A 16,140-nucleotide genomic window follows, 5' to 3' on the forward strand; every position below is an offset into this window, starting at 1 on the left:
ATGAGCCGCCGGCTTCTGAGAAACCCTGCAGATTCGGTAGGTGTCTCTAGACCGGTTCGGAGGCTCTCCTCCCCGCGTGCGCGCACTGGGTTTGTGCAAACATTCCCCCCCTCCCCGCCCCGTGCAGGGAAGAATGCAGCGGGAGGCCGCCTGTGGTACATCTCGGACCTTTCTAGAAGCGTGCCCGCACTTGTGAAGTCGCGGCAAGGAAGGGGAGGCCGGCACCGAGCGGGGCGGCGCCCCGGAGAAGGAAGCGGGGTCCCCCACCTGGAGTCCACGTGCTGCCCATGGGCACCCCCGTTGCCCGGGGGGCCAGGCCTCTCCCCGCCTCCGGGAAGCGCTCTCCCCCGGTCCTCGGCCTGCTGCTCCTGGTCTTCATCAAGCAAGTAAGAGCGCGTTCTCACTGTTATTGTTACAATGATTGCTGTTAGGACCACTTTTGTATCTTTTCCGATCCGAGAAGCCGTGCGGGGCTCTGGTAGGCAATTTGGAAAAACGTTAAGACGGAAGCAGCGAGAAACCAAAATCCCGGTATTCGGAGGCCATTGCTGTTCGAATTTAGTCATGTTTTCTGCATATCCTATGCTTCTAGGCAGCTGAAATCGTGATGTATAAAGCGTTTTGAATCCCACTTTCCCCTTGACATCATTTATATAAGCATTTCCCAAGGCTGACATGAACTCTGTCAATAACGTTCAAGGGGCGCCTGGGTGGCTCAATCAGTTGGGTGTCCGACTTCGGCTCAGGTCACGATCTGGCGGTTCGTGGGTTCGACACCCACCTCGGGCTCTGTGCTGACAGCTCGGAGCCTGGAGCCTGCTTCCCATTCTGTGTCTCCCTCTCTCTCTGCCCCTCCCCCGCTCACACTCTGTCTCCCTCTCTCTCTCTCAAAAATCAACTTAAAAATTTTTTTGTGGGGCGCCTGGGTGGCGCAGTCGGTTAAGCGTCCGACTTCAGCCAGGTCACGATCTCGCGGTCCGGGAGTTCGAGCCCCGCGTCAGGCTCTGGGCTGATGGCTCATAGCCTGGAGCCTGTTTCCGATTCTGTGTCTCCCTCTCTCTCTGCCCCTCCCCCGTTCATGCTCTGTCTCTCTCTGTCCCAAAATAAATAAAAAACGTTGAAAAAAAATTTTTAAAAAAAAAAAATTTTTTTTGTAAATAGCATTTAAACTTGTCACATAGGTCCTCTTGTCTGCTTTTACAGTTTTCTCAGGCCTGAGTATTTAGGTTGATGGGCAGTGGGTTTTTTTTTTTTTTTTCCCTCCTTTCCTTTCTCCTTTTCCTTCTTTCTCAGTATGAAAATATAGAATGAGCATTGGTTAAAAAATTAAACGTATGCAATCTGAGAAGCACAAGCACCAGCTATAAATCACTGGGTTCCCATCCCCCAGAAATCACCCTCGTTCGCTTTGGGGGTCTGGTACTTTCAGACATTTTTCTGCCATTTATTTCCATATAGTTTTTTGTTTTTTTTTTAACATAGGCTCGGATTATAAATATTGTATTGCAACCTGCTTTCGTCCTAACGAAATACAGTAAGAGCTAACACAAGCTAACACTTGGATGGAACACTCACGATGTTCTCCAGGGCCGGTGCCTGGCACGTCCCGTGTACTAACTCATTTCGTGCTCTCAGCAACCCCGAGAGGGAGGCCCTCCTGTTAGAAATGCCTCCTCTGGGGGCGCCTGGGTGGCGCAGTCGGTTAAGCGTCCGACTTCAGCCAGGTCACGATCTCGCGGTCCGTGAGTTCGAGCCCCGCGTCGGGCTCTGGGCTGATGGCTCAGAAAAAAAAAAAAAAAAAAAAGAAATGCCTCCTCTGCCCCCATAACAGCGAGGGCCGTGTCCCTGATCTTGTAAGTGTGCACCTCATCGGGCTTTCTTCGGTGCTAACCCGGGACCAGACGGGCAGAAAACACCCACCAAATTCTCTGCATCCGACTCCTCCCCGAGACTGCCTTCAAGCCGTCACGGACTGTGGATGTGAGCCCGATGGATGGTTTCGTGGAATCCCTGCCATGGTGGCAGCCTCTGGGCGGGCCACCATCGTGCTCCTGAGAGCCAACGGGTTGCTGGGCGAGTCCCTACGGAACTCGCATCCTGGCTTCAATCTTCTGTACGTGGCACATTAAAACTGCACACAGAACTGTCTGGCCTCGTTCCCCTTCTTACACACGATCACGCGTCGATCGTCCCCTAAGTGCCCACCACTGCTGTAGCATCGTCCCGCTAGGTCCCCGCCACGAGCCTCGGACGGAGGTGTTATTACCGAGCCCATTTTACGGTCGGGGAAATTAAGGTCGGTGGGAGTTAGACGGTCACCTGAGATCACGTGGCTCGTGAACAGTGGCACCAGGGAGTCAAGTCAGCCCGTGGTGTCTGACGTGTTCTCGCTTCCCTGGCATTCCTTTGGGAGCTGTTGACGTACGGAATATATACGTACATATGTTACGGCAGCGAAATTTGCAATGTGTCAGGCCGGCTTATGACACTGAAAAAGCCACACCTCAGCTCTATCATTTGGCATTCTCACAATCAATACTCTTTCCACGCGAGCAGTGTCCCCGGTCTGCCACCCGCATCTGTTTCCAGAAGCTCTTTCCTCTGTCTGTCCTCCAGTGTGCATCTACAGCCCCAATGTCCACCCCCCCCCCCGCCCCGCTCTTGGTTCTCAGTCTTAAAAACCCATATTTTCCCTCCAGATGTTTACACGACGAGGCTCTGCGTAGACTTTCATGATGGATTTTGCTCACAGATGCTTTCCCTGCCTGGAATATTAATGACCATGGCATGTTTCCTGGCAGAAAGTCTTCATAAAATTCACTTCATGAGAAATTCTCAGGGATGGTTTAGTTTCGAAATCCAAGCAGGTTCCACCCCCCACCCCCCCACCCCAGCTCATTTAAGTGAATTAGCAGTTGCTCTGGCTTTAAAAAACATGAACTCTCTATCGAAGGCTCTTGGAGAAACAAATCTGTGACTCTTTCGTGCATTGCTGATGAGAGTGTAAAAAGGTGCATATTTTTTAAATTAAAAAAAGTTTGGCGAGGACAGTTTGGCGCTATGTTACCAGAACCCTTTAAAAATGTGTATCCTCTCTGGCCCAGAAATTCCAATTGAAGGAATTTCTCCTAAGAAAATGAAGATGTGCTCAAATGTTTAACTGTGAATATTTTCGGTGCAGCATCATTCCTATTAGCAAGCCTCTAAGCCAGTGCAAGTGTTTCATGCTGGAAGATTTAAAATTATATCACATGTGTTCATAGAACATTATGTAGCTGTTTAAATGGCATTTTAGAAGTATGGGTCTTGAAATGGATACATAGTCACCCTATATCTTCCGGTGAAAACACAAAGCAAGATGATTTCCTTTTTTGGTTAAAATAAAAGGGGAAAGAAAAAGAAGAAAGTAAACGGAAGCATGTGCACGGAGAGAAGAGTCCGGAAGGAGATGGTATTTTCTGATATAAGATTCTGATTCCACCTTCTCCCCTTTTTGCTTTCCTGTAATTTTTGTTTGATTGACAGAGAGGCAGATGCCTTCTTGAACCAAGAATACAATAAAGTGTATTTAAAGCCGTCAACAGAAGGTCTTTTTTTCCTTTTCCTCTCTTTTCAGCCAAGTTAGTCGCTGATGCCGGTTGCCTGTGAGAAAGGGAAGAGGGAAAGAAGAATCGAGATCGAGTCAGTTTTTCCAGTTAGAAAACATCCATCCGTGTTCTTGCCTTGCCTCTATTCTGTTTGAATCGGGCTGTGATTGAACTTGGATTTGCGTCTTGTGTTCCTTGTATCTTTAGGACAGGTGCTTGGGAAGGCAGTCTGAGTTTTTCCAGCTCCCCTACATTGACCAAATTCAGTGCTTTGTAGATTTCTTCTTCTTTTTCTTCTCTTCTTTGTCCTTCTCCTTCTCCCCCACCCTCCACCGCCTCCTCCCCTCCTCCTCCCCCTTCTTCTCCTTGCACTTTTAGCCGTGGCCATCAGTCATGGCATAGGGCAGGAGGAGAGGGTCATGTCCATCCAGGGACAGTTCACGTGCCTGACTGACTTTATTGTCTTTTCCTCGGCCAGTTCCGGGGAAGTCCCTGAGGACACAAACAGCACCTTTATCTAAGAAAGGGTCTTACTTCGGCGGCCTGCAGGATTCTGGAAGCTGACAATTTGGCTATCAACTTATGTGCTGAACTTGTGGAAAATAATATAGAGTCCGCTATGGTCCTGTTAGGATGTTTATTTCCTTAATGTGTTAATAAACTTCCATCTTGATTCTTGCCACAACTCAGAGACAGAAAATATTAAGGGGAGACTGAAAGCCTATTGCCTAGGGATAAATGCCAACTATTTCCTCCTCATTATCATTATCATTGTTACTTGTTGGCTAATCCCATGGTTTCTAAATTGTGTGCTAAGGTGCCTCGAGGCACCGCTGTGAGTTCACAGGGCTGCTGTAAGACATTTTAATTTTTCAAGGGAAGTCCAGCTATACATGACATCTGCCGGACCTGGCTCGGGGTAGTTCATAGTTTCAGTATTCGGTAACACTCCTCTCCTTTTGATGATGTTGGATCTCTACAAAGCTGGGAGTGTTTTGCAGATGCTATCATAAAAAGCAAGGACCACCCAAACATCAGTATGGAACAGGTGCAAACATGGCTGTGTCCGATCTGATTCCCAGATTTGGGAGGTTGTCCAATCTCCGGTGGGCACAAAGTTGCTAGGATGCAAAAGTTTCTTAAGTTGTTTGGCCCTACCTACTAAACGAATGGGACTTTAGGCATTTCTTTTGGCTTAGGGGTGCTGTGGGGGAAATGATGGAGCCACTGAGGGCGCCATGAGTTGAGAAAGTTTGGGAACCCCTAGTCTAACAATGACTATACCAATCTTCAAAAAGTTAGCCGTGTGATTCTTTGGGAAAAAAAAATGTGAAGGAACTATTCCCAGACCCCGTCATGAATTCCATAGCACACGGGGGTGGGCCACGCAGGGCAGAGAGAAGGTAGATTGGACTAATTACTCAGAAGGTGGAAACTGGCTGCCCCATTGGGCTCATAGGTGGTTGGGGTTTTTTCGTGGGGGGTGAGGGTGATGGTGGTGCTGGCTGTGTGTGTGTGTGTGTGTGTGTGTGTGATATCACATATTTAACCCCTCCTGTGTTCAGCCCCACCCCCAACTCTGCCCCACACCTGTGCTTCTGTTTCTTTAGCTGGAATTTGGGGGAAACTGAGGACAATAGCTCCTGCCCTGTGCTAGGATCTTGTATTCAGAGATGAAAAGACGTATGTCAGCCCTCAAGGAATATATGGGATAGTGAAGGGGTTGGACAATTCAAGCCCCAATGACAATACAACACAATGGGCCATAGGACTTGTTTATGTGTGGGGTCACTGGGGAGAAGGGTCACTAGCTCAAGACTTGAGTGACAGAGGTGGTCAAGCATGATCAGGGGTCATTAGTCTCGAGTGAACAGGGGCGAACAAGGAGTGAGCCAGGTTGACGACGAGGGTGGACGAGAGGACGTTTTCCAAAGTCGTAGAAAAGCATGACTGGGGTCGAGAGGCTTGAGCTGGGGGTGGTTGAGATGTGAAGTCAAGTCAACAGGCTGTGAGGGGAAGACCTTATGCAGGAGAGCCCTGTGGACCTATCCCTTTGGGGGCAGTGTGGACCAGGTCAGAGGCAGAAGAAGTGGGAGGCAGGGTTAGGCAGGAGAGAGGCTTAGGACAGAATCTGGTGCTTAGTTGAGCCAAGGAAAACTCCTCATTTCTGGTTCATGACCAATGGTGCCGATACTGAGCCACTAGAAGATGAGGCTCTTTAGAAGCAGAGGATGATGGCATAAGAATGGCACTTGACTTTGCATGCCAGCCAATTACACAATTGTCTTATCTTTAGCAGATTCGAAGTCCTTTAGGGCAGAAGCTGTATCTTGCTCATCACTGCACCCCTTCGGTCCCTCCTTAATGCAAAGCCTAGCGCACAACAGGTGCTCAATAAAGATGAGTTAAGTTAAAGAAGAGAAAACCCCTTGTTTTGTTCAAAAGACAAAAGCAGTGGTACGGATACTCAATTAGATGTTGTTGGACAACTCTGTTGTCTGCAAAGCCCAAAAAGATGTGCTGTATTTTTAAGACTCTATGGGAGGAGATAGTCATGTCAGAAAGAAAAAAACTCCCAAGGCCTCAGTTTAGTAGCAGAGCATCTGTCTACCCAATCTTTGACTCTGGACCCACGGGCCGCTAGGTGGGATGGCACAGGTCCCTAAAATTCGTAGCCTTTCCCTGACAGTATCGGGCCCTTCTTGGTACAATGCTTCTCTCTTTGAGATGCACATAATCTTAGGAACGTGCAAATATTCATCTACCAGGGCGTGCCATTCAGGGTGAGCGGGTTGCCTCCTCTTGAAACGTCAACCCCAGTTGAAGATTTTGTGGCGGAAGAAAAATCTTCCATATTTGTACTAAAACCAGTGTGGTTAGATCAGGGAGTGAATGCGAAATCCATGTGCATCTGTAAGATGGGACATGAGATGTTGAAGAAGTTCTGCTTCTCAGTGCAGGGCAGGAGGGTCCCTTCAGTGGGACGGTTTGAGAGTCATGGCAAAATGCTAATGAGGCCTCTTCTGTGTTTGTGGCTAACCTGGTGGTCACCGTGGTGTTTTCTGCCCAGGTTACAGGATCCCTCCTTGAGGACACAACTCGCAAGTGGGCTCAATACAAAGAGAAGTGTCTGAGAGACTTACTCAAGGAACCTCCTGGTAAGCACATGTATGAGCTACCCATGGCTGTGTAACAAATAGCTCCAAAGGTTAGTGGCTTAAAGCAATCATCATCATCATCATCATTATCATCATCATTTATGATCTCTCACAGTTTCTGTGGGTGAGGAATTCAGACCAGGCACAGTGAGGATGGCTTGTTTTTGCTCTTCAGTATCTGAAGTTTAGCTGGAAGACTCGATGACTAGGGCTGGAATCATCTGAAGGCTTGTTCACACTTATGTCTGCTGGTTGATGATGGCTCCCAGCTGAGAGTCCGTTGGCCATAACACTTCCCCACCGCCTGTCTACACCGCCTGGGCTCCTCACAGCATGGCGGGTGACAGAGGCCATGTTGCCTTTTATGATCTAGCCTCAGAAGCTACTTCCTCCATGTTTAATTTGGTCAGATGGTTACCAAGGCCTACCCAGGTTCAAGGGAAGGGAAGAGAGACTCCCACCTCTTATTATAAAAGAGAATATGAGACAAGATGTTGTTCATAGATGTGACTATTTATTTAAAGCCATTGGTCACAGCACACTCACCACCATGACGTGAGCAACTGCCATAGATTAACCTGGGACTCTATTGGGTAGGTGGGTGGGAGGAAGTCCTCAGTCCCCCAGGGTATTATCTGAATCTGAGTCTTAACATTTCTCTTAATCCAGATCTACAGTAGATTTAGAGTGTTCTAGCAACTATGCTAATAGTTTGATCAGTCCATGGCCTCTCCTGCCCTCATACCGACTCTTTGAGTGCATCTAGACTCTTTTTTTTTTTTTTTTTTTTTTAACTTTTGTAATGATGAAAGCCGACCCCTCCTTATCCTTCTGGCTGCTTTCAGAGTATTTCATTTAGGGGCCCGCAAGAAGACAGGACATCATGAACTCTCTCTTCTTTTTCCGGACCCAAAACCAGTGCCAGCCTTCAAGCCATACCCCTCTCCCTCTGAATATTTTTTTCAGCCCGGACTGGTAGCAGTCGATGCTTGACATCTGTTACAAGAACCACCCCTCACTTTGGGGAATGCTTAAATACTTTGCTTTCTGAAATCAAAGTAGGACAAGTCCTCTTTATTTGAAGTCATGCCGTGAGCAGCTCGGCCAGGTGAGCACTGCTTCACATAGACCATGTGCCGACACTTGGCAGTTGGGTCCGCGAGACGCCCGAGCCAGCTCATAACCTGGCAGATCTGTGTCTGTGGGGTCCTGACGCCAGGAACGTGGCTGTTCAACCTGAGTGGCCCTTGCGTTCCAGACCCAATAGGAAGCAGATAGGAACGATGCTTGGCTCCCAGGAGTGAGCCGCTTGCAGTATGGACATTTGGGATCCGGCCTGAAACCCCTTCGTTCCATTCCAGGAGGCCCATAAGGCTGCATCGTAGGTTTTTATCTTCTCATTGCCAAGTGCCAGGGTGTAAATCATCCCTTGAATTTGAGATGGTGCAGATATCTCATAATGATTGTTGGCTTGGTCTTCGAATGGAGAAATATGACCAAATAGGGGTTGGGTCAGATACATGTAACCGAGAACCTCAATTCTCCCTGTCTACCCACTGGCCATCTTGCACATTTCACAGTACGGGTGTTCCAGGATCTAACTGATGAAGGTTTGACGATTCTTTAGTTAATTATGGAACAGAAGGCCCTGGCTGAATCCCCAAGTGTCCTCTTGACCCCGAGTTTGTGTGAGAGTTCAGTCCGTGTTAAAACAAACCAACATCAGCATGACGTACACACTGACATAGCTGATGGGACCAGGGCCAGAGGTCAGGTTGGGTAGACAGAGTCACAGTGCTTGGGGATGCGCTAAGCTGATTCCTTCCTCCCCACACCATTCCACAACCTTGACCGTCTGGACAGTGGGATACCCATGCTAGTTCCTGAGCAAGATGCACCAGCTTCCCATGCCAGGAAGGGGGCTCGCTCTGGGCTCCTGGGCACCTCTGCCTCCATCAGTGGCTTGGATGCTCCAACACTTCCATTCATTCTGGACCTTTTCTCTCCACAGGGATCTTTTGTAACGGGACCTTTGATCGATACGTGTGCTGGCCTCATTCTTCTCCAGGAAATGTCTCTGTTCCCTGCCCTTCCTACTTACCTTGGTGGCATGAAGGTAGTAAGTCTTATTTTACCATTTTCTGGCAGTTTCCTTAAAGGCTGCTCCCTCCTGGGTAGGCCAGTCAGGGAGCAACTAGAGAGAGAGAGAGAGAGCTCCAATCTTGTGGTCTTCTGAAGTCCTGCTCCCCACAGAAGGTCTCCTACACTGTCAGTAACACACTTTCCTTCTCTGTGTGCCTCCGCTTGTCTTCTGCATCCGGATGCTCCATTAATGCAATAGTCCTCTTTTCTTTGAAGACTGCAGAGTCTAGGCCCAGCTATCACTGAATTTACTGCAGGGTCATCGTGGAGAGGAGTGAGAGGTGGGGGAGAGATTGGGATGCTCACATCCCCAACTTTGGGCTTGTCAGATGGAGAAGAAGGGCATCAAAACTATCCTCGCAATGGGTGCCCCGCTGGCTCAGTCAGTAAAGCACGCAACTCTTGATCTCAGGGTTGTGAGTTCGAGCCCCGTGTTGGGTGCACAGATTACTTAAAAATAAAATCTTGGGGCACCTGGGTGGCTCAGTCGGTTAAGCGCCTGACTTCAGCTCAGGTCATGATCTCACAGTTCATGGGTTCAAGCCCCACGTTGGGCCCTGTGCTGACAGCTCAGAGCCTGGAGCCTGCTTCTGAATCTGTGTCTCCCTCTCCCTCTCTCTGCCTCTCCCCTACTCGCATGCATGCTCTCTCCCTCTCTCTCTGTCAAAAATAAAATGAACATTTAAAAAAAAGTTTTAATCTTTTTTTTATAATTAAAAAAAATGTTTGTTTTATTTTTGACAGAGAGAGAGACAGAGGGGGGCAGGGGCAGAGAGAGAGGAAGACAGAATCCAAAGCAGGCTCCAGGCTCCGAGCTGTCATCACAGAGCCTGATGCGGAGCTCGAACTCATGGACTGTGAGATCATGACCTGAGCTGAAGTCGGATGCTTAACCGACTGAGCCACCCAGGTGCCCCCCAATTTTTTAACCTTAAAAAAATTACCCTTGCAATAACATTGGAAGGTGGTGCTGGTGGATGGTGCTTTTAAGCCCCATGGGACTTGGATGGAATCTTTAACCACTCAGCTCGCCCCCACCCTGCCTGAAGGAAGTGGCTATTACGTAGGACTCCAGGATGATTATCCTGCTCCCCACCGGCCCCAGCAGCTCAGCCTCTTGGTGGGTTTATTCTGGAAGGGGACAGAAGAAATTACTGGTTAGAACTCTTTTGCCTTTGATCGCAGACTATCAGAGAGCAAGTAAAAAAAAAATTATTCTCAAAAAACATAAGCGGTTACAAAGTTCTAGGCAAAACCAAGTGAGAACGGGTTTCTGTGCAGGCGAGATGGTGATACTTTGTGTTTAATTTCAGCTCACTAACTCATCATCAGTTAAAACCTGGTTTCGATTAAGAGAGAGTTTCCAAGGAAGAGAGATGCATGTCTCGATGGGAAAGCTAGTAGCATATTCTGTGGAACTGTGCTCTGGTCAAATCCAGCTGGAGGTGACCCAGAAGGCATGAGGACGTGACGTTTAAAGGAAGATACCAGAGTCTGCTGGACCAGAGAGTCTGGATAGTTGGGGCAAGCCAGCGTAGTGGGGTGGAAAGAGCCCTGCATGTGGGGTCCAGAGCCTGCCCCTTGCTTTTGCCCTCTGGGACTTTGGGCAAGTGTCCAAGCCCTCCGAGCTGTGGTTTTCTTGTCTGCAAAGTGAAGCAAACAGTGGCTACTTTTAAGGCCACGCAGAGGAATGAACGAAAAGGCAGGCACGGAGTCAGCCGCACGGTAGGTGCTTCGTAAACGGAACTGAGGCTGAGACCGAGGTCAAGCCCTTGGATTCCTGAAGGTCTTTAAGACCCCGAATGTCCACGGGTCTCAAGGGCACATGAAACAGACCATCACCACCCGGCCCCTCCGTCCACCTGTTTTTCCCAAGAGCTAAAGACACGGGTACATTCCATTTGGGGGGAGGGGGGGAAACGTGGTCCAAAATCTAAACTTACAAAGAAGTTGAGTTGAAGGCTTTTTTTAAAAATGGGATCTGGGCTTCTGGAGTGTCCCAGAGGGAGTGTGATTCGCAGAAGGTGGGAAGTTACTCTTCTGCTCAACATCCTGTGCGTTAAATCTTAGAATCCAGACGGGTTCTTGCAAGTGAGAAGAAAATATGGAGGCAAAGGAGAGGGTTAGAGAAGGAAGAAGGAGAACAATTCTGGTGGGAAAAGACCAGGGGAACAAGAACTCCAATCGGAGGGTGGGGAGGGTGTGACGGGGGACTGTAACGGTGACAGCCCTGAAGGGGAAAGAGAGCCACCGGGAGGTCAGGTCAGAGAGTACCAGGAGCCAGACCTTCCAGGGCTTTGTGGGGGCCAGGGAAGGACCCTGACTTGTTTTCAGACAGCCCTGGGAAGATTTGGGACGAGGCATGACATGGTGTGACTGTCGTGTTACCCATAGACCATGAGGAGGGGCAGGAGTATTGGAGGCATTTGCAATAAACCGAGAGAGGGAGAGAGGGAAAGGGAGAAGGGCAGCTCCAGGGAGGGGGAACAGAAGGTGAAAGGTGAAAGGCTGTGCTCAGACTCGGGTAGGTTGGAAGCCCAGCAGCTGACAGGCTTGGTTGATGGGCTGGATGAAGCGTAAGAGACACAGAGAAAAGTCAAGGATGGCTCCGAGGTTTGGGGCCCCAGGCCTGGGAAAAAGGGTCTGCCATCAACAGAGGCAGGAAGTGGGCAGGGAGCCCAGGTCTGGGGAGCAGGTGTTGGGAGAAGGGTGCTGGAGGGGTCAGTCGGACAGGCTCCGAGGGGCCCTTCGGGTGGGCAGATGGGAGCTCCCTCTGGGTGGCCGTCCATTAAAGCCAGCGAAGCGTCACCATCAGCCTGCTGCCAACAGGCTCGGGGCGGGAAAGTTCGGACATTTTCCATTTCTCATTTGCAAGTCCAGTCGCCAGTGGCCCAGGGAGGGGGAGACCCCTTTGGGGAAGGAAGGGTCCCGGGAATGGATGTGGCTGGGCCACATCGATCATCATAGCGGGCAGAGCATCTCAGGGAGCGGAGAGACCACAAGCTCCAGGCCACCGAGCTTGGAGGTGGCCCAGCAGGCTGGGTCCACCCCTGTCTCTTCCTCGCGACATCGCCCCTTAAGCACCAGGACGCGATGGCCCTCCGATCGCACCCCAGGTCCGCGAGTCTCCCAGCTGGGCTGTGCATCTCCGAGTCAGGGACTCAGAGGGACTGTTCTGGCTCCCGGGACTTTGGGTAAACACAGCAGACGTGAGCGGGTCATGGTTTGTTACGAAACGCAGAAGCTTCCGTGTTTTCCTGAGGGAAACACAAATCCCTTTTCCCTGGGATTTTCCACAGCTTTGCGGTGAGGACCTCACCACGTACTGGGGAATGGGCTGTGGCCCCTGACCTTTCTCCCAGAGCTCTGTTTACTTTTGCAGAAAACTCTGGAAGGGCCTACAGACGCTGCCTGGCTCAGGGCACCTGGCAGACACTGGAGAACTCCACAAATATTTGGCAAGATGATTCCGAATGCTCCAAGAAGCACAGTTCCGAACAGAAAGTGAGTCTGCTTGGCCCGGTGACGACGGGGTCCTCCCCTCCCCCCACCCTCCACCAGGGTCCCCCTCCACCCCCACCCCCACCCCCAGTTGGCTTTTGGGGCCACACAGAGAGCCTTCCTCTGAAGCCAGTCTGCCCCAGACTCACCTGGGGAAGGTCCACAGTCACACAACAGCCAACCTCTGGCTGTTTTTCTGCTGAATTTCTTTTGCAGCTCAGGGTGACATGTGGACCCCCAAGGACCCTCCGCTTCTCACCCCTGGCCTAGTACTGGGGTGCCCAGAAACGTTTTCACACCGTGGGCACTTAATAAATACCGAAGGGATGGTTTCACAGATTCTTTTTTTAATGTTTATTTATTTTGGGGAGAGAGAGAGGCAGAGCATGAGCAGAGAGAGAGAGAGAGGGAGACAGAATCCAAAGCAGGCTCCAGGCTCCAAGCTCCAAGATGTCAGCACAGAGCCCGACGCGGGGCTCAAACTCACGAACCCCGAGCTCATGACCTGAGCCAAAGTCAGACGCTTAACCGACTGAGCCACCCAGGCACCCCTGGTTTCACAGATTCTGAGTCGGTGGGTCTGTGATGGGGTCTGGGCATCAGACGGGTACCTAGTTCCCCAGGGGAAGCCAAAGGGCAGCTGAGGCTGGGGCAGAGGTAATCCCAGGGACTCACCAGCAGGGCTGACATGACAGCCTGCTGCTTCCTCTGGGCTCAGGTCTGCAGGGGCCCCCTCGGAGGCAGGGGGCAGAGACAGCAAAACAAGAGTTGAAAACTGCACTCTCCAAGATTGCAAGTAAAGATTTCTCTCTTTAGGAAGGTGACGACCAGGGTATGGCCTCCTCCCCTCTGCAAATGACCGTATTTCCAGGAATTCAAATACTCAAAACAAACAAACAAACAAACAAACAAAAAACCCAAAAAACAAAAAACAAAATCCACAAAAAACGCAAAAACTCCAAAACACATAAAAACCAACTTCTGGCCATGTTTGCCTGTGTTTCTAATAGAGGGTTGACATTTTGCCCACGAAAGGCTAGTGATATTAGATCTTTGCTTCTCAGAGTGTTGGTAAACAAAAATCTCATCAGTTGGGGGTCCTTATGTACGATAAATGGTACTTTTTACAGAGATTGTGTTAGTGCACGTGTGTATATGTGTATGTGTGTGTGTATAATTTTAATTTATAATTTTAGTGATGACATTTGGTTTCCATATAACACAAGATATATCAACTATATGTGTTTTGCAGCATTGTATTTTGAAATATCCAAACATACAGAAAAGTTACAAGAATAATAAACACTCACAGACCCATTATCTAAAATTCAAACTGTCTTAACATTTCCCCGGATTTGCTTTTGCTTTGCCTCTCTTCTCGTGAAATGTCTGACAATAATTTGCAGGCGTCATGAGATTTCACTCTTAAATATTCATCAGGTCCTTCCTAAGCAAAGACATTATCCCTCATGAGTACAAACCAGCAATTAACTGCATATCAGCTGATGTTTTATCCACATTCAAATATCCCCCGTTTTCCCCTCCAATTTTTATAGCTTTTCTTCCCTGGACTAGAGTCTTGTCCAGGTTTATATAGAGCATTTCATTCTATATCACTTTCGTATCTTTTCTTCTGTAATCTCCCCACCCTGGCCCGTGACGCTGGCTTTTTTAAAAAATTTAAATTCAAGTTAGTTAACATATAGTGTAATAATGATTTCAGGAATACAATCTGGTGATTCATCACTTACATATGACACCCAGTGCTCATCCCAACAACTGCCCTCCTTCATGCCCATCCCCCATTAGCCCACCCCCCCACCCAACACCCCACCCCTCAGTTTGTTCCCTGTATTTAAGAGTCTCTTATGGCTTGTCTCCCTCTGTATTTTCATCTTATTTTTGCTTCCCTTCGCGTATATCCGTCTGTTTTGTTTCTCAAATTCCACGTATGAGCGAAATCGTATGATATTACAACACTGGCTTTTAGAAGACCCCCCCGCCCAAAGAACTTTGTTCTAGAATGTCACAGAAGCTGGATTTGTTTGTTTCCTCGGGATGTTATTAGATGCACTCTCTTCTATATTTCCTGTAATCTGGAAGTTGGATTTAGAGACTTGGGAAGACTCAAGCTGATCCACACAGGTGCTGGGTACTTTGTATAGCATTACATCGGGAGACCAGAATATCGGGTGTCATACCACAGTGATGTTCCGTGTGATCATTTGATCTAGGGGGTGACAGCCAGATCTCTCCATGGTAAAGGCGCTTTTTCCTTTTGTATATGGTCAGTCATTGGCAGGACAATAGTTTGGAACCTTGGATCTTAATCCCTAAGAAACCTTTATCAGTGTTTCAACCTTCATGGATGATGCTTGCTTGAATTGATTCGAGCTCTGTCCTTTCTTCTACATTTACTAGCTGGCATTCTTCTGAGGAGGCTCCTTCCCCTCCCCTCTGGCTTTGAGCGTGGCTCTGAGCTCACTAATTGCTTTATTCACTTATTATGATGATGATTTTGATGATCAGTGTTTTTCTAAATTTAGCTAGGGAAATCCCTCCAAACTGGCTCTTGTGTCCTTTTGTGATAGTCTCGTTAGTCTTGGAGCGTTTCCTTATTTTCTGGCACAAGACGACGGTCCAAGACCATCTCGTGTTTTCCCCGTCCCGGGCCCAAATCAGCGAGTTCTCCAAAGAGTTCTGGATTCTCTACGTGGAGGAATGTTATTAGAAACCAAAATCTGATTGCTAGGTGTGTTCACTGTCACTACAACTAGGACCTTTGTAGTACACAGATTTAAGAAAAAAAAAATCACATTTGCAGGATGTTTTTTCCTTAGGCTATATGTTCAGAGTACAGTGTTCATAATTATTGGAAATAATTATTTTCTCTACGTGGTCATGTTACTGATTGGAGACGCGGTTTTATTCAATTGTTCCTATTAGTGTTAAGGATTTGCCTTTTTCTTCTCTCTTTCCTTCTCTTCTCTTCTCTCTTATTTTATTGTTAATAAATACAATATTGACAGGGTTTGAAAGCCAAGACTAGATACAAAACATTTGGTCGGAGAAACCACGCTCCTATCACTGTCTTTACCGTTTCTGCCTATCTCCTCTAGATAACTAACCATTTTAAAGATTTTTCGGTTTATCTTTGCTTCCTTTTTTTTTCTTTTCTTCTTCTTCCCTTTTAATCAGCTTATCACGTACAGCTTATGTTTCTTTTTGCAAAACTAAGCCAAAATCTAAATATGTTGTTTGACCATTTTTCTTACGTAAAAGGCGGTACATCTGAAGCCTGATAGGCATTCTGCATTTTGCCTTTTTCACTTAACAGCATGTTCTAGAAACATTTCTCCCTTTTTTCCTTTCACAGTTGCATAGTACTCTGTCTACCCTGTGTATCTACCATTGTCCATTCACCCACTCTGCTGTGGCCACTGGGGTTATTTCCAACCTTTTATTGCTAATGATGCCACCTCAAATAACCTTGTATGCCTATGTTAGTTCGTATTTCTGATGGTGTATCTCTGGAAAGATTCCCAGAAATGGGGCTGCTAGATTAAAAAGTAGATGCATATACAGCTGTGTTAAATATTGCCAGAGTCCCGCCCCCCCCCCCATAGGAGTTGTGCCATTTTGCCCTCCCTTCAATGTCCGAGAATACCTGCCTTCAATATGCATACCTCAGTGTATGCATATTGCACACCATGATTACGAAGCATTTCGTAAAGATGTCTGAGTGACTTAAG

The 16,140-nt window shown here is 48.3% G+C and overlaps 1 protein-coding gene across 1 annotated transcript in view; it reads left to right on the forward strand.

The window, feature by feature from the left end:
- The window catches only part of GLP2R (glucagon like peptide 2 receptor), a 53,741-nt gene continuing 37,601 nt past the window's right edge, over positions 1-16,140 (forward strand). Inside the window, exons 1-5 of the mRNA XM_086686544.1 lie at positions 1-36; positions 177-386; positions 6,658-6,745; positions 8,757-8,861; positions 12,270-12,391. Of these exons, the coding sequence (XP_086542670.1) occupies positions 1-36; positions 177-386; positions 6,658-6,745; positions 8,757-8,861; positions 12,270-12,391 (561 nt within the window). The remainder of the gene's footprint in view (positions 37-176; positions 387-6,657; positions 6,746-8,756; positions 8,862-12,269; positions 12,392-16,140) is intronic.

This window comes from Puma concolor, chromosome E1 (genome assembly GCF_028749965.1).
Source record: "Puma concolor isolate L17-30 chromosome E1, mPumCon1.1.hap2, whole genome shotgun sequence".
Classification (NCBI taxonomy): domain Eukaryota; kingdom Metazoa; phylum Chordata; class Mammalia; order Carnivora; family Felidae; genus Puma; species Puma concolor.